Here is a 24,486-nt window from a genome sequence, read left to right as displayed (position 1 = left end):
AGCAGGAACAGGACAGGATATTTACCTTTATAACACGATACCTACACACTGTTCTTAAATATAAACAAGAAATTTCAAGTTAACTCTTCCGAGATCAGGACTGGAAATAAACCTGAGACGGGTAATGTACTTGATCTGGGAAAGCTACTTGCTTTAATCACAATTTAAATGTTACAGGCTGCACACCTCAGTTAATCACCTGTTTTGTATATGTGTCCCTTACAGGGAGCTATTATGGTCCAGAACAGCATGGTTTTCAGAACATGTTGGAAAACATGGCAGGTGTACATGTTATCTGCCTTATTGGTTATACCTCATTGATTATACAAACATCTGAGTTCACAAAAATTAATTTAATCTTGTGCTATATGCACTCCTACCCATTATATATGTCCGTAACCCATAGTCTTAGGGCACCTCTGAAGGGGGACATGCTGAACAATTCAGTGGCTTATCTCTTTCTCCTTAAACACTTAACCCACCGTTCTACTGCCACTAAAATAATTATATCAGGACTCAGTCCTCCATGGACTAAACTCATCTGTGCTACTTGATAGCTCATGCAACATTAAACATACAGATGATTACTGGTATCAAGGTTTAGCATGCTGTACCTTTTATATTCAGAGCAGAGATGACTGTGCTGAAGGCTGAAGAGTGCCAGGCTGAAGAGCAGGCATACTGCAAAGTCTTGAATTAGCGAAGTATGGGATGTGGCAAGAGTCTGGCTTTGATTTAGTCATCAGTTTTGAAATGTGCCATTCTCATGCAGTGATTTGCAATTGGGAATCAGCTCAAGTTAGCTCTGATAGACTTTCATAGCCACTTTTTTATAACACTGAATCAGGAAGACCTCTTCCCCTTTGCCTGCCCTACTGCAAACGACTGGTATCTTAGATGACTGGTTTATGTCTCCAGCTGTGATAAACTTCCCTACAGAGAGGGAAGGAGGAGGATTAGCCCTTCCTTGCACAGTACTCTGAGCTGCAGAATGACCTTCACTACAAGAGCCCTGGGCAGACGAGCAATGTCAAGTTCACTACTGTCCAAATAATAGCAGTGGAGGTCATTACTGAGAAGGCTGTAAACCATTTCAGTGAAAGCTGTGAACAAAATAGGTATTTCAAGTCAGGTGGGCAAATTGCCTTTCTAATTTTCTGGTTTTAGTTGGATTGCCTTTGAAGCACGCAGCCAGTAAATGCACAGATCATGTTTCTATGAAGACTTCCCCAGTACACACCCTGGTCCAAAGGAAGGCATTTTCCTAGTGGCATCTCTTTTCATGGGAAGAAGGAATCTCGTGGCTATGTACTGGGCTAGGGCCACCTGAGTGTGGGGTCAGCTTTGGCACTGTCTGATCGTGAGTTTTGGCAAACAGCTGTGTCTCTGCCTTGCATGCAGAAAGCAGGACCTACTTGTCTCTCCCTCCACTTTTCTGTTAGACTGCTTGCTAGGGATTGTGCTGTAGCACAGGAACGGTGGGCTGACTCCTGCCTATGACTTCTAGCCCTGCTGTTACCTTCTTGCAGAAGGAAACCTGGCATTACACATCAAATCTAAAACCTGTAATGTTTCTCCTCTTGGAGAGTAATGTGGGAAATTAAGCCCTTATCTTGTGCTCCTAAAACATCTCAAGGACATGTTGCTTTATTATACAAATATATTAAGGTCCAGTCATGAAACCAATGTTAATACTCATGCCACAGAATGCATGTGTAGTTTTTAAACCTTCTGTTTTCCACCTAGGCTGTTGTTTGATGTTTTTAAAGTGCCAATACCTGGAACAAAGCTGAATTTTGTGGGGTAAAAGTAACTGCTTTCTTAAAACTTCAGGAACATTCTGATGAATGTTTCATATTGAAAAGAAAATATGTGACACAGACTCTGAGCACTGCTGAGAAGCTGAGAACAGAATTGAATCCATGTTTTGCTGTTTTTTTGCTTCAGGCCTGCAGAAATAATTTTCTTAGTATATTAAACCCAGAAGGATGCACCCTATGAATGCAATGCAAAGCAAGGCTCATATTTTGGTAAGAGGGCCTGAGACACTGAAGAAAGCAGGCGATATTAGGACTTAGTTTTGTAGGGAACTTTAACTGTGTTCAGAAATGTTAATAATAATTCTGATCATACCTAATCAGTGTGATGCTTCCTTATAAAAACTTGTTTACCAGGACTTGTGCTGTTCCCCCTAAGTTCCCATATTAAAAGACTAATCCTTTCCAACATACAAAATATAAACCACCGACATAAGTCTACATTACCTATCCATCTGGCCTTCATTTTACTGTGGTGTACACCAATGGCCTGGCTTCAGAGCAAGCTAGAGCAAGTAATGGTTGGATCTAAGGTTATGGCATGACACCTGAACACAGAGAAGAAGAAGCAGTAGGGGGTTTTCATGTTAAGTCTCTACCTGGTTAAGATGTTTTCTCTTGAATGTCTCAGTCTCTGACAAAGATTGGCTCAGATAAGCTATACTTCAGCTAACTTGAAATAAGAGGGTGATAACGAAGCAGAAGAAACTCCAGTCAGCAGAACACTTCTTTCTGCGCACTTGCCACCAGCCTCCTAGGAAAGAATATTATTGCATAGCTCAGACCTCAAGGATTTCTTCCTTAAATATTAGATCTCCACCTATTAGGACCGTATCAGTTTTCATTCTATGGGCCTTACTCAGTTCTTGCTTATATAGATGGTTGTGTATTTTCTAAGCATGTATTTAATTGTCAGTGTGTTAACTCGTTCATAAACTGGCCTCTTTCATATTTTCTTATGCCAAGAGGTTCAGTAGCCATAGATTTGCTACATTTAATAGTAGAATAGACTTTCATAATAGAACACCATCTTCTGAGATATTGCTGTCTTGTGAAGTCCTGTATTTTGTTCTCCTGGAGAATCACTCATCCAAGAACAAGCTAAACTTCGCTCTGTTTCTGACAATAGATGAGATCAGTGCCTGATGGGTATGACAACACAGACATTAAATAATAGAAATTGCAGATTAGACAGTAAAAGCAGCCTGTGGATGTTGTTTAGCATTTTCATGCAATGCATGGTTTCCTAGCAATCAAGCTACATTTACTAACAGTCTTTAAATAGCTGAGCATGCTCTTTCTAAAAAAAGGTGTTAAAAGCTGAGAAGTTCAAACACTTTTCTCCCCAGATTATATATGAAGAATAACAGGTTTTTATCAAGATGGAGTGAGTTTGTACCAGGAACTGGTGAACAAGACCTGAAACTTTGAACTGCCTGGGAATATCTGTTAGGATAATGAAACTTATGCCTAGCAATAAGGTTTCTTCATTGAATCCTTGCATTATAGAGCCACAGGACTGGATACACCATCAATACACTGTCTCAGTAAAATATCCTTTACATCTATGGCAGTTGCACTGTTGAAAAGTGAGCCAAGAACTTTTTTGTGTAAAGATCATCAGTCTCATGACAGAGGATATTAGCAACCATTATTCAGTGTTAAATTGTCCTGGACCAAAAGCCTACAATCAGATGCTCATTTTACAGTCAGTTGAGGCACTTTGGTTTCTTCACAAAGCACAGGAGAATTTCTGCCTATGCATCAACTCTGATGTTTGGAATAGAAATTTTATGTTCTCCTCTATCTGAGAGTAACCGGTCTGACCAAGATGATACAAAAAAATGGCACAACTTTCTGTTGACATAGACCAGCAGCAACCTGTTATCACTCCTGGTGAGTCCTGCTTGGAGGACAAACGTTTGATTTTACAACCACACTTTAGTTTAATAGGAAGATCTATTCCTACTAGAGAAGAAGATATTTCCCAGAACATTGACAATTTGAAGTATTGGCTTCACATACTTTCTTCCTATTTGCTTGGAGCCCCAAAATGAGCTTGGGTTTTCTGGAGGATTTGGGGCAGGATGGAGGACTATTGCTTTTCCTTTAAGCTATTTAATGGTTGCTAATAGAAACTGTCTGGCTGACTCCCTCCTCAATTGAGTAATCATGGCTGAGGTTGCTACATCATTCCCAAGTGGCTTGTTCCCTTACAACACTATCTTGTACATGAGCCTGAACAATGTAGAAAAACAAGCTCATCTGAAGACAAGTTCAAAGAAGATGAGGTCATAAGCTTTTCCCTCTTTCTTGTTAAACATCTGCTTGAAATATCAGTGTTTTTTTATTTTTCTGATACTTACAGCAGTTAAGTATAGTTTCAGTACCCCAGAAGTGCACTGAAGCTTAGTGTTACACTTGCAACTAACCCAGATGACTTGTTACCGAGGTTTGCTGTGCAAGAGGAAAAGAGAAAGGCAGTTGTAACACACAGTGCCATGGGAAGAGGAAGATACTTAGAGAAGCTGCTACGTACTCCTGACATACTTTGAAGCACAATTTCTGAATCTGAGAAAAGTGAAAGGAAAATGAAAGGGGCAAGCTACAGCTGTGGCCTGGCAGAAGAACTTGCCCTTGTTAGTGTGGACGTAACATGTGTGCCTTGCAGGTACTACTGTTCTGGCCTTGTGTACAGGACTTTACTTCACGTGTGGGTTAGACCAAAGGCACACATTTTTGTAGGATCATCCTCCCTTTCCCGCCGTTCATTAAACTGATGGACTAAAATGAGGTCAGACAGCTTCTAGTTCTGAAGAACAGATATTCCCCCAAATATTTTAAGCTGTCAAGAACTGGTCTGTCAGATCCTTGAACTGGAAATGCTTCTGTAGTGCTCAACTGCTCAGCCCCAAGGTGTCCATGAAGGATAAAGCTGCCACTCCACTGCTATCCCAATGTTTTGCCTAATGGCAAATAAGCCATATTAAAGCTACAGGAATTCAAGAAGGCCATGAATAGTTCCACAGGAAGAATCACTGCGTTACAGCTGTGCTTCCATGCACATTAGATTTGAGATGTAATGAAAGAGTTTTGAGAGCATATTGCCACATTCAGCCAAGTGGAAAATTCATCTTTTAAATACATCTGACTGTTTGGAATATAACAGGCTAGTGAAATAATTTCACTGGTTGTAAATATGCATTTTTTGTACTATTGTAGCCTCAAGGCTGATGCCTTAGATTATGATGTCAGATGTTGTTTCCACACTGGTCAGGAAGATACTTAATTGAAAATATATTTTATACACTCCATGGGTTGTTCAACGTGGGACATCTCATACATCAACCCATATAAGATTAATGGACACAGGAAAAAAAAGAGTTTAAAGTTTTGCCAGTGTTGATCTAACTTTGCCTTTTGACTGCCCTAGGAGCCTACTATTATTTTTACACCAGTTTTCCCTTGTTCTAGCTTTGTCTTTTGCATTTTAAGAGATGCAAGTGAATTCTGTGTATTGTTTAGTGAAATATTAATAAACCAAAGCAATTCACTGTCATATAATATAGTATTTTAAAGGTTTACTTGCACCCGTAAATGAATACTAGTATTCTTGGAGGGTGGAATAGACTGGGTGTTTTCCTCCCCTGGCCACCCCCTCGCATCACAGTGTTGGTTACTGGTGGTCAGAGTTGTACTAATAGGTCTCAGTATAGCAGCTGTTCCTCATCATACAGCACCCCTATCACAATTAAGGAGAAAAAGTCCAGAAAAATAAATCTTCATTTTGTCAGGCTGAATTATGCCTTGGATAATTAGGGCGGTGACAGCAATTCTTCAGCATCTAATGGAAAAATATTACTGCAATCCAAAAGGGTGAAGGCCATTTCTATTTCATGTCGTCAAACTAGATAGCCATACGCTGCAATACAATCAATGCTCTCTGCATGTGGCAATCCATGTAAGTATTTTGTGCTCCTAAAATATGAGGGTGGGGGGAATCCCTCAGTGAATTTCTTTGTGCATAAACCAACGTTTTCCTACAAGCTTGATATTAGCAGCAGCTCAGCAGAGCTGATTAATTTGTATTGCTAAACCAGAGACCTTGTTCCCTACAGCTTTTTTTTGTTACTCTGTTAGCTCTGTGACAGAGAACAGTAGTCTCTACGTGTCTTAAGCGCTTGCCAAGGCATTGCTCTGCTACAAGGCACTGCTCTGCTTCAAATGTTTTATTCAGCCAGCCAAGCAGCGGGCCTTACCCTCTGACTTGTGTTGTCAGCATTGTGCTTGACCACAAGATTTGCAGAATTAAAACAGAGCTACGCACCAGTCTTCTGGCGTATAACTCTGTCCAACTGGCACGAACAAGACCGAGGGTTTTGCAAGTGCCAGTCTCACTGAAAGCCACGTAACTGCTGTCTTCCTTGCATCCTTTTTTTTTTTTTAACAATAGAAAAGAAAGACAAAGTAAGCAAATTTCACTTTGGTGTAGAACTACTCTGCTATATGGCCATGTGTTGGCTCAGTAAAATATTTCCCAGAAAACTTCCTTATTAACGTTGAAAGACTATAAAAAGTAACACCCAATGCTTTGATCATTGATATAAGAAAAATGTAGCAATGATAATCATCTTTGTTTGAGTGAGGTGGAAATACACATTGAAACCCAGTAGTATGTCTTCTGCCAGTAACAAGGGCATTAGTAAATGAGTAGTTCCGGACCACAAAGGATCATTGAAACTCAAAAGGCAATGACCCCATGTTATCACTGATTAATTTTGTGGAGGATTCATAGTTGTTGTCGTATGTCTCTTTTAATGCAGATGGATTTCTATCTGATCCTGCAGACACAATTGTGTCCTGCTGTGGGCCTGAATTGCATCCAGCAGGTGCAAGAGATTGCAGGCACTGAAGTCCCAAGGACTTTGTCCCTTAGAGCTAAGAAGTACGCATTGGCAAAAGCACAGGAAACTGTTTCCTAAATCTTTTTGTATGCATAGGCAACATCTGCTATTTTGTGTAGTAAAGGATACCACATAGAGTGTCAATCTGAAAATCAGAGGACAGTCAGCACTTTGAAGAACTGGGCTTGTGGTGAAAATTTTCTGTGAATATTTCTTCTCTTACTTCAGGGAGGGCAGTAGGGAGGGAGAGGGAGGAGCAAGAAATATGAAAAGAATGCACTGAGCATTCTTTTGTTTTGATATTTTAGAAAACATACTTTTTCAGATATTAATACAGATTTCATTGCTTGTAAATTGCTCCTTCATATGGTTTATGATTTTTGTGATATGGCTTATAAATAACTGATGAAGTAGTTCAAGGAAAACCACAAAAATTACTTAAAAGGATGCTGTCAAAATGTATGTTACCTTTAAGGTTTTTTTTCCTAGCCTTGAATATTTAATGGCTTCATTTTCCCTGTTTCTTACTTGAAAAATAGCTCCACCATGCAGCTAAAGTGCTGATCTTTTTCAAAATAGAGCACACTAGAATCTCACTTATCTTAGTATGTATGTATTTCTGAGGATTTATGAAATAGCATGCAAAAAATATTCTTGTGGTTTTATTTGGTACTATAAAAGAAAGCCCACCATGCTTTGTGAACTACTTAAATCAGTTTTGAAGATGGTCTATATATGGTTTGAATGAGACTTCCAGACTCTGAAAGTATGGCAGTGCTAAACACAGGTCTGGAAAATGGGAAGCTGTGGAGTCTATTTTTGCAGAACTCCAGAAAGATGCCAATTTATCCAATTTATTTTTCTCCATATGATTTTTGATTTGATGAGTTCAAAGTTCAGAACTCCCCATGTCTTTTCGTAGAGGGAGAGAAGGAATCAATGCTGAGTGGTGATCAGATACATCTGATACCATGTTTACCTAAGTGAAAAGTGCATGCCATTCATAATTTTGGAGCACAAGTCATGAAACCAGAGGGGACCATTTTCTTGCTTCCAGCTATAAAGTTCTTTCAGCCAGCATTCATTTCAAAACTTCACTTGGCTTTTCCTCAGTCCACATGAAGATTTCCCTTTTGCCTTCTCCATGATCTTCCCATTCCTTTGGATGTATGATCCAAACATCTGCAGTCCAACCAGCACTCTCGATTATGTATTTATTTGCCATTGCTATTTAGTCCCCAAGGAAACCGTTTAGGCCACATGATTCAATTTTCTTTCAAGCATTGTCATGTGCCAATAGCTTAAAGGACCTTGATATGTGTTTTTGAATAATTGTAACTACGCTAAAACTACACCCAAGCTGCTGTGAGTTTAAGACAGACTACAGCATCAATATTTCCTCCTTTACAAAATGGTAGCGTAAAGGACGTTCGCTGGCTGATGAGACAGGGGGATCTGGTGAAAGGACATGATCTGGTACTTACAACTGAGTTCTCCTGGATCTGCCTGTTGCCTTGCTCTTGCTGCGTAATACAAGATAGCATTTACTTTGGTCCTGGAATAAACATAACTTCCTCAAACAGCATTTGATGTGTTGTGAGGTGAGTAGAAAGTAGCAGTTTTGTTACAGCTATGTGGAGCGAATGCATCTTCCCACCATAGAAAGCAAAGCTGAAGTAGTAAGATAAAGGGAAATTTGTGCTGTGGAGGCACTGAATCCTTATTTATTCAGTGGTATTAAGACAAGGGTAATTGCTTTCTAGTCAAAGGTCTAGCAGTTCTCAGAGATTTATAGCTATACATCTTTCCTCAAAGGTATTTTGACAAACTTTTATACAGTAATAAGCGTTGTACAGTACAGCAATTAGGAAAAGTAGAAATAAAGTAAAATTTATAGAGGAGAAAAGTGTAATTACAAAGTTCCCTGGAAATACACAAGTTCTTAGCTTAGGTCTATAGATGAGTCTATTTGCCATCATGATTCTCTGTGTTGGCAGGATAGCAATTCTGTAACGATGTTTGGGAAACAAATCAAGCAGCAATCATAAATTTCCCATTTAGATCTCTTTCAAAAAAAAAAAAAAATCCTTGAATTGTCAATTTATCAGCAGCTTTAGGGAATATACTTTAGTGATCTAGTTTTGAGATGTGCTCAACCTGCCTGGTGAGTGGAAGGCAATTGGAAGTTTTAAGATTTCTTATAAAGATGGAAATCAAACAGCTTGCTTAGATGATGTGCCAGTCTCTACAGCAACATTTCAGGGAGAAGCTGACCAGTCTAGAGCAAGATAACATCTCTGGAAAAGTGTACAGTTTTGGATGCTTCAGTCCAGACTGAGTTGCATTGAAACAATTCAGGCTGTGATCCAAAACCCACCGAGGTCAATCATAGAATCATTAATATTGGAAAAGACCTCCAAGATCATCAAGTCCAACCATCAACCCAACACCACCATGCCTACTAAACCATGTACCAAAGTGCCACATTTACACTTTTTCTGAACGCCTCCAGGGATGGTGACTCCACCACCTCTCTGGGCAGCCCATTCCAATGCTTGACCACTCTTTCAGAAAAGAAATGTTTCCTAATAACTGATCGAAACCTCCCCTGATGCAACTTGAGGCCATTTCCTCTTGTCCTATCACTTGTTACTTGGGAGAAGAGACCAACCCCCACCTCACTACAATCTCCTGTCAGGCAGTTGTAGAGGGCGATAAGATCTCCCCTCAACCTCCTCTTCTCCAGGCTAAACAACCCCGGTCCCCTCAGTCGCTCCTCATGAGACTTGTGCTCTACACCTCTCACCAGCTCCGTTGCCCTTCTCTGGTCATGCCCCAGAAATGCAATGTCTTTCTTTCAATGGAGAGATTCCTGTTCATTTTCAATAGCTTTTGAATCAGAGTCTTAAAGCTGGTGTTTTGCTGTCAGAATTTGCTTAGGCAGATGATGAAACATAAGTATACATTTCTCAGAAAAGCTGCAGAACACCGGAACTGGTCTATTCCCTGCAGCTATATTGAGGATTATGCCCGACTGGCAAAGCTTTCCACAACGTTTCATCTTCAAATTAATTTGATGGTCCTGCTTGGCACAGGGTAAACACAGCAGCAAAATGTTCTGCAATATTTATTCACGTTTTTAAATGGAAGGTTGTCAACTGTATTTTCTTTCTCTTTGTTTACCTTCTTGATAAATCATTCTAGTGAACAAGTTTGCTAGCTAGAAGGGTTTGCTGATACAGCAAATCTTGAATTGGTTGCACACTTCAGTCTGTTAGCAGTGGAGTCCGTGCATGTTATAGTTAAAGGTGCGGCTGCAGTTTGCATGGTTGTGGACACGCCGCTTTTGTACTGTCAGCTGTGCTGAGTGGTCTATTTATCCAGCAGATCACAACATGCAGCGTAGCCATTGCAGATTGAGCTGTCACTGTATCCTATTGAACATCAGGCTGGCATAGCTTTGTCTGATGGAGTGACTGCCCAGTATAGCTCCCACTGTTGGCAGTGTAGAGGAAAATGCATCACTTTTAACATCTACAGCTTGCAAGGAATTTATGTCTGACAGAGAAAATGCACATCAGCTTAGACTAGGTGCCTAATTTGTTAATACTCCCTTTACTGAGTCCTTAAATTAATTTCAGATGACACAATAGTTGGTATCTAGGTTTCTTTAAAAGTCAAGACCCCTGCTACATTCACCTCTTTCTTAAGAGATTTGTTTTCTCTAAACAATAAAGACATGCAACAATTATCCAGAGAATCACACCGATTGTCTATTGTGAGAGGAAACGAAGGATAATTCTGTGATTCATGATCTGGATTAAGATTTTGGAGGGCTGGGCTCTTTCTTTTTCATTGCTCTTCTGTCTGACTTCTAAGAAATTGCTCAGTCTCCTGCCTGAGTTCTCTGCTGTGAAACAGGAAGAATCTCCTGATTTTAGAGAGAAATTTGAAGATGAATTTGTAACTACCTGCCATGAAATCAGTTGTATTAGAAATGAGCAGATCAAAATCAAGGCACTGAAAATGTTTCTAGAATGGATTTTATTGATACTGCAGTGCCATTGTCCATTTTGCCATAGTTAAGACAACACAGAAGAGATCCTTGCTGTACCCAGGTTTATAGACATTTCTGGAAGTCTAGGGAAAGGGCTGTCACTCCCAGTGTATAGTTAACAGGTGCCCACCGCCTCCATGGGAACTTCTGGTTGTCGATACTTGTAGTCTGCAATCATTTATGGTCAGAAAGAAGCTGTTCTGGAAGGACAACCCTCCTAGCACACCGCCCAGAGAAAGAGGAAAATAAAGTGGATTTATTGCACCATACACACACTTTCAGCTTTAAACCATCATCCACTGTGAAGGATGTGATTCCGCATGATCCCCATGACAAGACAGGAAACAGGGTACAGCTGAAGGTATTAACTCTGTCCTCAAGTATGTCCAGGATGGCTCATCTACACAACTGCAAAATGCATGCAAATGTTAGGTATACATAAATACTTGGTACATAAAATTCTGTAAAATTTTCAGTAGCCTTCAAGACAAGGCACCATACTGACAAAAACTGTAGATCAGGCAAGCTTGATAAAAGCATGGGCTAGTGCTACTGCTTCTCCAAGCAGTAGCAGGATGTCCCCAGCAGGATACTGCTCCCAGCATACATGCTGACCTGGCTCCCCCTTTGTGATACTGCTGGACAGATGCGTGCCTGATGCAATTTTAGCTGAATTCTTTAATGCTATCTTTCCATTTAGAGCACAAAGTGGAGTAGGGTACTGTGACTGAAACTGCAGACAGAGAATTCCAGATTTTTTTATGGATGTTTACCATCCTTCTATTGGGAGCGAGAGGCAAAGAGACAGATCACTTACCCTGAAGCCAAGCAAACCCTCAGGCCTGAAATCAGGTATTAGGTATTGCATATTAGGTATGTACCAATTTGTATTGTCAATGTGGGCAGAAAAGATACTAAAAACATTCAAACATGGAAAGGTTTTGTTTTTCTCTTTCTTTTTTACAGTGTCTTGTTTGCTGCTGCAGGTTCTTCTGAACATATCACTGGAGAATGGAGGAAAAAGTGGGAAATTTTCCTTTAACTATAAGCAGGAATTGTACATGGTTTCCTTTCTTTTTTTAGAAAGCAAACACTGAGATGCTTCCCTCATTTTAAATTATCTAGTGTAGCTGAATACATTTATGTTCTGCTGATGCACTATATCTGCATTATTCATTGTATCTTCATACAATAATGCATTTTACATTCTATGTTCATATAAACCTTTTTCAGTCCTTTTGAATAAACTCCCTCAAAACACTGCTAACACCAGAGTGGCAAAGTACCATTGGTTGTCCAGACTAAATACTTAAAAGATACGTTCCAACTTGCATCTTTAGGGCTTTCCGTCTGCTTTACCTCTTGTTGTAAAATTCTTAAAAAGAAAATTTGAAAAGCTAGAGACAAATATTCTAATCTTTATGCTTTGAATAAAAAAATCTGTTGTCTGTGTCATTCCCAAACATTCAGGACGCCCTCTGCTTTCTGTTCCTGGAGCTATTTACAACTTCGTATGTACACGGTTGATGGTGTTGAATTTATTTGTCCCTGAACAAAGGATGGGATGGCCTGATAGTTCAGTAAAAGGACAATTGCATCTTGCTCTGAAACTGTGAAGTCCTAGAAAGAGCCCCTGTGCCAGAGGAGGTCAGCATGTTCCTGGGAGCTGCTTCTGACAAGTAGTGTCTCCTGCAATAAGACTCATGTCTGAATGCTGTGGTTACTGTTTCATAAAGAGGCCAGGGGAGGGGGTAGGGAAACGCCAGTCCTGTGACCTCTACAAAAATTTTTTTCCTAATGGTTTCTGTCAGGTCTCACTGATATCAAGGCCTGGTGTCTGCACCCTTCACATGTGTCACAGGCTGGAAGCCAGGCTCCTACTGCAGCTGGACCCCCTCCATCCTCTCAGTGCATACCCTCAGCCCCAGATGCAAGGGGCACCTTGGTCACCACCACCCCAGTGAATAGAGCATCCCCGCCGCCGGGGCTCCGTTCTGCAGAAATCTGGGGCAGTTTTGCCACTTGCTTCAGCCTGGCTTTTGTTGTACATCATTGATCCCTTTGGATTTGCCACCGACATGCTGTTCTGCATGGCTTTGGTTTTCTCTGTGTTCAGCTTCCCACTGCAGTGGGAAGGGTCCCAGCCGCCCGCCCCTGGATGTCGCCTGCTTCTGGCCCCACACCACCCCCCCGCTGGCAGCACTGTTGGAACCACAGGACCATGGAGCAAGGCAGACCACCCGTGCTTTTCAGAAGAGTTAACGAGGCCGTCTGTACTTGGTTACAACCCCACACGTCTTCCCAGCTCAGGTGGGCCAGTGGCTCTGTGGAAGCTTTTCCAGGACACCGAGCTTAACCCCGCTCCCAGCAAAGCCAGCAACGGAACTGATCACAACTTCGGTACCTGCAGAGCTGGGTCTGCTGTAAAGGAGGACGCAGCAGGCAAAGCAGGTTCAAAGCGCACAGCAAACTCCCATAAAGAAGCATCCTTCTTTCGTAAACCTGGGAGAGGATATAACTCTTACATGAAAGGAAGGATATGGGACATAAACTAATGGGAAGCAACCTGGTCTTGTATGGTAGAACTACTTTGAAAATACATGATTTCATTAAGATTAAATTCATCCTCAGTTTCCAGGAGAAGCAATATTTCGTTTTGGTCTTACACATCTACTTTATGTGCCTTTAAGGGTGCAGCTGTGTTAATATATACTGATTAAAAGCTGTCCCCAAGATGAGACGAGCAGTAAAAAGCCTCATACTCCTCTTCTCACCTAGTCTGTCTGGAAGTGCTGTGAGTAACACTGAGCAAAACCAGATGAAAATTAACACAGCTGCCACTCTCCCCATCCCTAGACCAGGGAAACAGAAGGTACTCAGTTATTTAAATACACGCAGTGCTTTACCATTGCATACACAAACTCAGAAGCAAAGAGGGCTGGACTCATCAGCAGGTGATGTTTCAATGTACATTGCACGGCTCTGCGGGATCACGTTGAGAGAGGGAGAGAAAACTCCTTGCTTCTATCACTTCTCTGGCATGTCAAACCAACCTTGGCTGGGGGTAATCTGAGTCCTGGCTCTGGCTGTCTCTGATATTAACATCCCCAGCAGACCAAGAAATACTTAAATTCAAAAAAAGGTTTTGGTTAGTGGTTCTAGCTGCTTTCATTGGAACAACTTTCACCAAACAGCGATGGGGCTTTGGGTGGGCCTCTGACTTTCCAAGAGGCGGCCGTCTGGTGCCGACCGCATGCTGGGTGTTCAGAACCCATTTATGACCCCCAGAGCTGCCTGCAAATCGACAGCGCTGATTTCTGCGTGTCACCAGAAATACACTGCAGAGAGCAGTGACTACAAGACACAAAGGAGTCAAACATCCTGGTCTGCTAGCTACCACTGGCCAGCTGCTGATGAAGTGTATTTTTAAACACTAACCTTTTGCTCTATCTCCTTAACAAGAAAAAGCCATCAAACTTGTCCTTCCTTCTTTCTATTCCTAAAGATGTGAATGTTTGTAGAGCGATTATTATGCCTACAACAGACTCTTAAACTCTCTGAAGTCACAATATTTTATTTTTTTAAAGCCAGTGCGTAGCACTGAGTAGCAACCATTACCCAGAAAAGTTTCTTTTCAACAATGTTTGACCTTGTAATCCATCCCTCCCACAAGATTTTGTTGTGTTTTGATTATCTCTGTAGCCCCATTTGGGTGTGAGTGCAAAGGTGACAGTGTCTCTGACTTTGACGGTGACTCAATAGTACCAACAGTCTGAGGGGAAAAAAAAAGGTTTTGTGAATTTGTTCCACTGTTTTTATCGTGAACTAGTTTCTGGGTAGATCTACAGGGGCTTTGAGACTTCCAAAGGAAAAAATAAATTTTGGGATTAAGCTTTAAAAATTCAGTGAGAAACTGAAAGAGGTCTGTCTTCAGGTTATTTCTGCTGTTGAACCACAGTACAGTGAAGTGCTGGTGATGCACACACTTGTCCAGAACAACCTGAAATATTACCAATGAGAAAGCTTATCACTGGTGCTGATGCAGGATGGCGGTCAGTACTAAACCAGCTGCTGGCTGGTACCACAGTGTTAGTGCACTCTGACTGTGAGAAGGAGGAGGCCCAGGGCTGACAAGATGTAGTCCAAGCAAAGCATACGAAGTCAGTGACATGTAAACAATGACATCCAAAAATACAGCTGAGGCAGGAAACACCAATTCCCACTTCACATCCAGCATGTTTAATTTCCAATATGCACTAACTCCAAAGACACATCTGAAGGAGGACATGACAACGTGCTAAAAGTCAGTGAAATTGGAATGGAGAGTGCTGGCAGCTGACACAGTAGGGAGAACTCCTTCATGCCCCCTCATCCTCCAGAAGAACAAAAAATTTAAGTGACTTTTAAAAGTCTTCTGCTACGCAGGAGATTTTCCCAAAGCATTTTGATTGCTACGGCCATTAGTTCCCATCACACATGGACAGAGAAGCAAATTGGAGAGGCAGGATGAATTACATGTTTTTTGTAGCTATACATCTCCTCGTATCTCACCTGACCAGCTGCAAAGGCATGTGATGACGCAGCTTATGACAAGAAACCAGACAGATAGGGACTTTTTTTCGGGGCCGAGCCTTTCAGAGAACTGGATACTAGCTCAGTAGAAGGGTTGAGTCCCAGAGTGTGAAGACTTGCAACAAGTGTTTGTTCCCTTCCCTTCAGCGAAGGGATGCAGGCAAGTGCCTCCACTTTACACGTTGTTGTAACCCTGGGGCAGCTGTTTGCAGGTGAGAACATCTTGGTGCGTGGCTTAGGAATGTCTGTGCAAAGCTATGGCAAGAAACAGCAGTCCAGATACAGCAAGCGAAGGAACTGGAGCTTTGCTGTGTTTGCCTGCAGGGTACAGTAACACGGGCGCTGACAGTGCTGCCGCAGCCAGAACTCATTCATTCGGTGCCTCATGCTGTGTAGGTGCATGTTTTAGAGACAGTTTAGTTTCACAGTCACTCAGAAGTCCTCATTGTGTAGTTCATAGAATAATCTTAAACTGCCATCTTAATACTTCTTACCACATATCCTCTGGGAGTCATTAAAATGGAAGATGCCTTCCAGGATGGCATGGCTGCTATAATCACATAAAACAAATTTAAAATATTCAGATAATGTCAGTATTGCTTTTTCTTTTCCTTGTTTAGACTACATACTTGTTTTCTAAGGCTATCTAGCAGCGGTAAAAAAATCCAGGCTGACTGCACATTTGCTTTATACAGAACCACAGACATGAGCTTTAATTTATGTCTGCAGCAGGATTTCATTTAAGATTTGGGTATTGAAAAGTGAAATATTTGCCCTCCAGAAAGATCAAAACACAGATGTCATCTCACCAAATGTAGAGAACCCATAATCAAAACTGTACAGACTTTATAGCCTACAATGTGCTTATCTGCAAGCTTGAAAGCAACACTGTTGTATCAAAACTGAGTTGTTCAGCCTGTACACGGTGTTGCGTTCTGCCTATGTGAGCGAGCAGCGGGTATGCGTGGAGTTCTGCCTGGGCAGACGCAAAAAGCCACCTGAATGCTTATGGATTAGAGGGCAGACCAATGTGGGTGATACTTCAGTGTGTGTCTGCTACAGACACCGCCTGCTCAGGAGGAAGAAATAGATGACGGACACCTTCAAACAACTGGAAGAAGCCTCATCTTCAGAGGTCTTGAGACATTGAACTACCTTGGTATCTGCTGGAGGGGCAGCACAGCAGGGCACAAGCCGTCCCAAGTTTCTGAAGCGTGTCGACAACAACTTCTTGACATGGGTTATTGAGGACCCAAGCAGGAAAGACACTTTGCTGGACCTCCTGTTTACAAACAACGAAGAACTGGTCAGAGATGTGAAGATTGGAGCAGCCTTGGCTACAGTGACCATGAGATGGTAGAGGTCAGGATCCCGAGAGAGACTAGCAAAGCAAATAGCAGGATCACAATCCTGGACTTCCGGAGAGCAGACTGTAACCCCTTCAGAGATCTGCTTGGAAAAATCCCATGGAAGGCAGTCCTGGAGAAAAGAGGAGTCCAGGAGAGCTAGCTGATTTTCAAGGATGACCTCCTCCAAGGCCAAGAATGGTCCATGCTAACAAGCGGAAGCCAAGCAAAGGGAGCAGGAGGCCTGCATGGATGAGCAAGGAGCTCCCAACTAGACTCAGGCATAAAAGGCAGAGTACAGGAGGTGGAAGGAGGGGCAGATGACCCAGGAGAAATATAGAGATGCTGTCTGACCATAGCAGGATGGGTTCAGGAAAGCCAAAGCTCACCTGGAGTTGAATCTGGCAGGGGATACGAAGGTAAAAAAGATTTCTACAGGGTAATCAGGAGTAAAGGCCATCCTAGACAAAATGTGGGCCTGTGACTCCATGGAGCAGGGATTTGATGGCAGAGTACAGAAAAGGCCAAGTTACTCTGTGCCTTCTTTGCCTCAGCCTTCAGGACTCCCAGGTCCCTGAGACTAAGGGGAAAGTCCAAGGTGATGTAGGCTTGCCCTTGCTGGAGGATGATCAGGCAGGGCTGCTGAGCTAGGCTTCTTCCATACCATTTCCATCGTGACTGCAGCCAGGGAGGTCTGGTAATGAAGATAATAAGGAAGGAGAAGAAGATAATGAAGAGCATTGAACAAGGTTAAGAAAACAAATTCTCTGAATTTCTGTCACAGCCTGTGGAAGCAGAGGTACTTCAAGCTCTTTGTATATAAGCACCTGTGCTTCAGAGCATAATGCAAGTATTAAATGACAGGAGTGAAGAAGAAACTTCCCCACTGGGCAGCTTGCTCCATAATTACCAATTACTGGGGCTTCTGCACTTTCCTTTGAAGCACCCCACAATCGGGTGCTGGCAGTCAGCCATGGAAAGGATTCTGAGATGCTAATCTGCTAATTTATAAAGTGCAGGAAATATCAAATTACCTTTGTTAATTTTAATCCAGGTTTAAAGATTGATTATTCTATAGGCAAGCCCTTAAGTGTCATCTGAAAAAAAATTGTATAAATTGAGCTTGTTTCAAATTTGGAAGTGTTTAAGAAGTTTTCCTATGTTTTCTAATTTTTGTATGAAGTTGGAAAGGAAAGTGTGCCCCTCCTGCCTTCCATTCACTGCCTCTCCCATTTTACTGGATATATATGAATATCTCCAACATGCTTCTGTTGCCCTACCCCGTACTCTCCAGGCTCTCATCTTCTCATTACCTTGCCATCTTTTTGGGCGGGGATGGAATGGTGAGCTTCTGGGTCTTCCACCGCACCTGGGTTACCTGCGCAGGCTCCCAAGACGCTGCCTCACACAACTGCCATGATGGCCAGTGCCCTGGCTGTTTGGGGTGAAGGCAGAGGGAAATGCATATTTCTTTCCGTAAGAGTCAACAGAGCTTGGGTACTGCAAAGCCAGCAATGACAGAGTTAAACGAGATTGTGAAAGCAGGTTTTCCAGAGCCCAGACTATGTTTGCAGCTTGAAAGCATACTGTAGCTTTGAGGAGAGTTTTTCATTATTGGACAGGATCCAGCATCTCACCATCTATGTTACATTTTGCTCAAAGGCAGGAAGATTATGAAAAAAAAACCCCAGCCACATCTGTGGCAGCTACATTTATCCCATCTGCTTTATATTTTATCAACTGGGAAAGTAAAATCCTAGTCATCACACAAGACTGTTTTATAAGGATTAGTGCAAGTAATTCGGCACTGACAAAACATACACATGAACGTGTTTCCTTCTGGATGAGACATTTAATAATTACATTTCCAGTGGATTTAATTACAGTTAAAAGCTTTCACCAGTTATTCGAAGTCATTATAGTGCTTACAAGCTTCATTCAAGTAGTTCTGTGCCTCCCTTGCCCAAGTCATTTTTAGAGCAGTCTATTAAAAACCGTTACCTCACAGTGGGCTTTAATACAGCATGGGTCTGGATGCCCCCCTTTTACCTCTGCTCAAGTTGGTGTCATTACTGCACCAGGTGAAGGAGGCTGGTGTGGATGTGGGGAGTGAGAAGGAATAGCAAAGAGGAGAAGCAGGGGGACAGCAAGTACAGCTCCATAACATGCTTTCTCCTGTCACCGAGACCTGTTCTGGGTATCACCAGTAACCACATCACGCACTGTTTATAAGGTGACCATGCGCTTCCCCGTGATCTTGTTATGCTGTTAGTCTAAGCGCACACAACCTCACTTGTCTGGAAGGGAGAAACCTTTCATCTCCAGTTTAGTTCTATAGGCACTGCCCACTTGTTCCCATGCCAACATTGGTTAATTGATTTCTTCTCCCTCTTTTTTTGTTCAGATCCCCTCCTCCTTTCCTGTGTATTTCTCTAGAGCAGTCATACCCTCTAACAAAACAAAGGTTTTTCTATACTAAGAAAGTTGAAGTTGTTTATGTCCCCTCTTCTAATAATTTTGCCAATATTGTCCTATACCTTTTTCAGTTTATGTAAATGTTTCCTAAGCATGGGCCACGAGAAACTTGCACAGTGTGCTGGGGAAATGTTGCCAGTGCCTTGTATAATGACATTAATGCGTTCTTATCTCAGTGGAACTGATTCATGCGTCAGAGAGTTTTTGATCTCCCCAGGCACAGAGAAGTGACATCTTTGGCACTAAAGCACAGCGTGTTCAGTTCTTACTTGCTGGGTCCTATATGGAGTACATCTGGAAGCCCTTCCCAAAGGATGCTAGTGTCACTGTCCCCATTCTACAAAGGCAATTCAGGCAATGAAGCCACACAGCAGGCTGATAGCCAAAATTAAGTGACAACTATGTGTGCCTTGACCAACAAATGCTTTGTCCTCTAGGCCAAAGACTGCAAAGAGAGATCAGACAGGCCTTTTTAATCTAAGTGCTAGAAAAAATAAGGTCAAATATCATAATTGAGGAAGATGGAAAACCTTTCTTATGGATAAAACAGAAAGTGACCCCTGTATGAAATTCTGTTGACATTATATCCATAGCACTTTTGAAAAGAAAAAACCAAAAACAGGAAACATGCCAGAGCACAGCACTGCTTTGCACTCACATGGGGTCTTTCATCTGCAGGGTACAGGCTATCCTTGCCAGGTCAGAAATCATTTCCAGCTTTCAAGCAGAGAAGTAGCTGTATTACAGGACCAAGTAATATTGCATAGCCCTGATTCTGCAAGACTTCCATTATTTTTACTTTATCCGCTGTGATTAGCAGCAGCTGCTTACATGGCTTTTCATTAAGTACTCAAATGAGTCTTTGGAAGGCTTTAGTCAAAGGCACTGGGAGCTGGAAAATGAGAAGCCTCTGAGTTTGGGACATCTGTCCCAATTCACTGTCCTCCACTAGGTTTCTTAAAATGTTGCTATTGACACCTTTCTCTGAGTAGATATCACATACATTTTATTGCTTGAAGCAAGGTCTGAAAGAATAACCTTCACTGAGTTTAGATATTATCACAAGTTTATAAACATGTTATCCTGATTAAAGAAACACAGAACTGTTGAAGTTGGGAGGTATCTCTGAAGACCACTCAGTCCAACCCCCCTGCTCAGAGCAGGTCAGCCACAGAAGGTTGCTCAGAGCTGTGCCAAGTAAGGTTTGAGTATCTCCAAGGATGGAGACTCCACAACCTCTCTGGGCAACCTGTTCCAGTGTTTGGTCACACTCATGTTTCTGTAGAGTTTAATGTATTTCAATTTGTGCCCATTGCCTCTTGCTCCTTTGCTTGGCACTACCAAGAAGAGTCTGGCTCCATCCTCTTTCCTGTCTATCCCCCGCCCTGCCCTGATGCTTATATACATAGTTAAGATCCCCCCAAGCCTTCTCCTCTGCAGGCTGAACACATCCAGCACTCACAGCCTCTCCTCATATGGCAGATGCTTCAGTCCCTTCATCATCTTCGTGGTCTTCACTGCACTCACTCCAGTATGCCCATGTCTCTCCTTGACTGGGGAGCCCAGGACTGCATGCAGAACCCACATTGCCTCAGCAGGGCTAAGCAGAGAGGAAAGAGCACCTCCCTCCACATGCTGGCAATGCTGTAATGCAGCCCAGGATGCCATAAGCATTCTTTGCCACAATGACACATTGCTGGCTTATGGTCCACCAGAACCCCCAGGTCCTTCTCTGCAGAGCTGCTCTCCAGCCTGTTGGCCCCACCATGTATTGGTTCATGGGGTTATTCCTCAGCAGGTACACAGTTTGGTATTTTTCTTTGTTGAGCTTCGTAGGGTTCCTGTTGGCCCATTTGGCCAGCCTGTCCAGGTCCCTCTGGCTGGCAACACATCCACCTGGTGCATCAGCCACTCCTCACATTTTTGTATCATCTGCAGACATGCTGAGGATGCACTCTGCCCCATCTTCCTTGTCATTAATGCAGATGGGATTGGACCCATTATTGCCATGAAGGGCAACCCTGGTGACTGGCCTCCAGCTGGGCTTTATGTCACTGATCACAGCCCTTTAGGTCTGCCCACTCAGACAGTTTTCAATCCATGTCACCGTTCACTTACCTAACCCACACTTCACCAGTTTGTCTATGAGGATTTTATGAGATACAACACCAGACACCTTGCCAAAGTCCAGAATATCATTATCCACTGCTCTTCCCATGTCCATTGAGCAAGTAATCTCATTGCAGAAAGCTATGAGGTTGGTCAGACATGATTTCCCCTCCATAAATCCATGTGAGTACCCCCAGTCACCTTCTTGTCTGTAAATGGTTTCTAGGATTAATTGCACCATCATGTCATGGAAAAAGTGTAGATCCACCTTTTAAAAATGTTTCCTAACCTGATTGTCTTCCACTGAGGTTGACTCTACATCACTCTGGACTTTACCACTGGTCTTAGAAGCCTAGAATACCTGAGGGTGTTGTGCCTGTAAAGAAAGAGAGGAGGAGGCCATTGAGAACCTCAGCCTTCCCAACATCTTTTTTCACTAAGGGCCCTGCCCTATTTAGTTCCTCCTGGTTTGTAAGTGCCTGGTCCAACCAAGCACCTCTTTTCTTGGCTCCTTGATCACATGCGACAGGAAGTTGTTGTTTACTCCTGCATTGAAAAGGTCTTAAATATCAGGTCTATTACTGAAAGAAAAGTAAGTAAAGAACACTTCCTTATGAAGATAATAGCTTGTAGCTTCATAGATGCAGGTTTTTGCTAACTGGGTAAATGCTGGCCTAAACCTAAAACACACATCTGTAGTTTTTGCTTACAGCCCAAATCAGGAGTATAGAGGCTTGGACACAGGGCTGAGGATTACAGTGACTTACTCTTCAAATGAAATTGGCACAGATGTCAGTTCTTCCACCCCATCAAGCAGTGGAATGACAGTTCAGTTTGTCAGCAAGTTGTCTATTTTAGGAGCAAAGTGTATATTCTGCTGGACTGTGAATTGCAGAAAAACGTAAATGCAGCTTTGCATTTTTGAAAGTTGTTTACTGCGCAGATTTGTGAACCTGTACCCAATGACATGGACCTTAAACTTACATTTTTACTATATCAATTTGCCACCTCATTTTACTACATTTGATTTGTTGTTTGCACTATGTTTATTTGCTTTTTGTGCTAGTAATGCTGCTGTGAGGAAGACTTTTATAGTGCATCCGTGGAAGTTGTTATTAAACAGTGATGGTCTTTGAAATAGAACTAATTCTTCCTCCACTCCCTACTTGATTTTTAACTTACATTAATAGTCAAAAAAATTTGCTTGGGTTTGGTTTGGGTCCTTTTGGGAGAGGCAGGGGGGTAATGTGACTGTTTTGTATATAAACCAAAATGGAGGGATTCTAAGAATGTTTTGTCTGTCAATCTGTATTTAATAAGCTAATTTATCTAGGATAGGGCATGAGATCTTTTTATTGCAATGAGTGCAGAACCACTATGTGGGAATGGACATTGCCATTTTACCATCATCAGGTCTGCTTTCTTGACTTACTGAAAGGTTCCCCAGGGCTCTTCCAAGGCCCTGGCTGGAGGAGGAAAAGGAGAAAGGAACATGAATGCAGAAAAGGGGAGACAGGAATGCTCTAGTGCATCCCACAAGCCGTCAGGAAATCAACACTTACAGTGCTATTGCTGTTGGCTTAGAGGGTGGTCTTAACGCTGTAAAATAGATCCAGCCCTGTGACGCTAGGAACAGCTGCTTGGGGAACAGCCCTTGCTAGTATGGTGGTCTTACAAAAAAAATCTTTCATCCTGTTGGCTGAAACGCCCTGAATCATGAGGGAAGCAGGGGACAATGCAGCTTTTGCTGCCCAGCAAGCCTTCAAGAAGTATTTTGTTCTTCATTTTCACCAGATTTCCCAGTCTTCTTGCTCCTTCAGCATGTTGTCAGCTCCTGCTATAAAGTAGAAGCAATTCTGTGCCTGTTCTTACACAGAAGATGACACTTGCTAAGTTTAAAGAACTTCATAATGTGAAGTGCTTCGGTATTACTACATGCAAGCAACAAAAGAGTCCAAAATCTAAACTGTTAGCAAGTAAGTTCCTTAGCATAGAAAAGTTAAGCACCATTTCCATTTTCTCAGCTCTAGCTAAGTCCAGTGTGTTCAAACTTGGAGCAAAGACTATGTACTGATAGACTCATGGGACTTGTGTGATAGCTTGACAACTTAAAATATTTTAGCAACAAATTTTATTTTATTAATAAATTATTAGGTTAATAAATTAAAAATCCAGAATTTCTATCTTTACTTGTTTATTTAAATAGATACTGTAGTGTTTTCATGCAGAGGACAGTAAGTGGAAGGCAGTGAAAAAAGAACAGATGGAAGGTAAGGGTGACGCCTCTGTTAAGTCTTTACTATTCAAGGCTGGTATGGAAATAAAACAAAATGACACTGTTCCTGGAAAAGTCTGGGACAGTAAGGAGTGGCTTGTTTATCTGTGTTAACTGCCTGCTGCAGTGTTGATGCTGAAGCTGTCAGCTATAGGAAACGCTTCAGGAATTGGTTGTAAAATCTCATGGGAATATAATTCAGCTACCACCATGCTGAAGTGGGTCCATTCTCTCCCTATTTGTTGTGCTTTCATCTAACTCTCAGTATACATTACAGAATTTATATGCAGATGGGAAATACATAGAAATCAAAGCATAGAACCATTTTTTTCTGGACTTCTGGAAGTTAAAACTAGCTACACGTTACAATATGTACAGTCAGGAAGCTTATATTGCTTGGTGCTGGCTAGGTGCTGGCTTGTCTTCCTCTCCAGGACAGAGTTATGCCATGACAAAACTAGTAGAGTCCCTCACGACTTGGTTTCACAGAGCCACAGATTTATCAGTGGTGTCAGAGCTGAGGAAAATGTGAATTTTATACATGCTGTTCTTAACACACGATATTCAAGTTCTTTAAGATCCATCTAGGCTTAGCCTTCTCATCTGACATACTAAAGTCTATAGCCAAGAACACCACTGAAAACAGCCAGGTAGCTGCAGTCTCTGCTCTAGATACTTTCGCATACTCTGACAGGACCTCTGTCTTCTGGCTCTCCAAACTGGTACCTCCTCCATAGCAATGAGACTCGCTGTCATGCAGCATGATGGTGTTTTCAATAAAATAAGTTTTGTCTCTTTCTCTGGGAGATGAATAACTTGAATGCTTCAGTGCTACTACCCCCACCTATTGACATTTAATATGACTTTAGTGCTGTACTCATTTCTGCAAGAAGAGTTTAAAGGTCAGGAAAAGCAGCAAGCATGGTTGAGC

At 42.1% G+C, this 24,486-nt stretch overlaps 1 protein-coding gene across 1 annotated transcript in view; it reads right to left on the bottom strand.

Annotated features, from left to right (window-relative positions):
* VLDLR (very low density lipoprotein receptor) overlaps window positions 1-21,389 on the bottom strand; it is an 87,689-nt gene extending 66,300 nt beyond the window's left edge. Inside the window, exon 1 of the mRNA XM_035896950.1 lies at window positions 21,290-21,389. Coding sequence (XP_035752843.1) covers window positions 21,290-21,389 — 100 coding nt within the window. The remainder of the gene's footprint in view (window positions 1-21,289) is intronic.
* Window positions 21,390-24,486: the final 3,097 nt, after the last annotated feature.

This window comes from Egretta garzetta, unplaced genomic scaffold (assembly GCF_000687185.1).
Source record: "Egretta garzetta isolate BGI_Z169 unplaced genomic scaffold, ASM68718v1 scaffold596, whole genome shotgun sequence".
NCBI classification, from domain to species: Eukaryota; Metazoa; Chordata; class Aves; order Pelecaniformes; family Ardeidae; genus Egretta; species Egretta garzetta.
The sequence above is the reverse complement of the archived record's forward strand: the minus strand, read 5'-3'. Positions and strand labels throughout refer to the sequence as shown.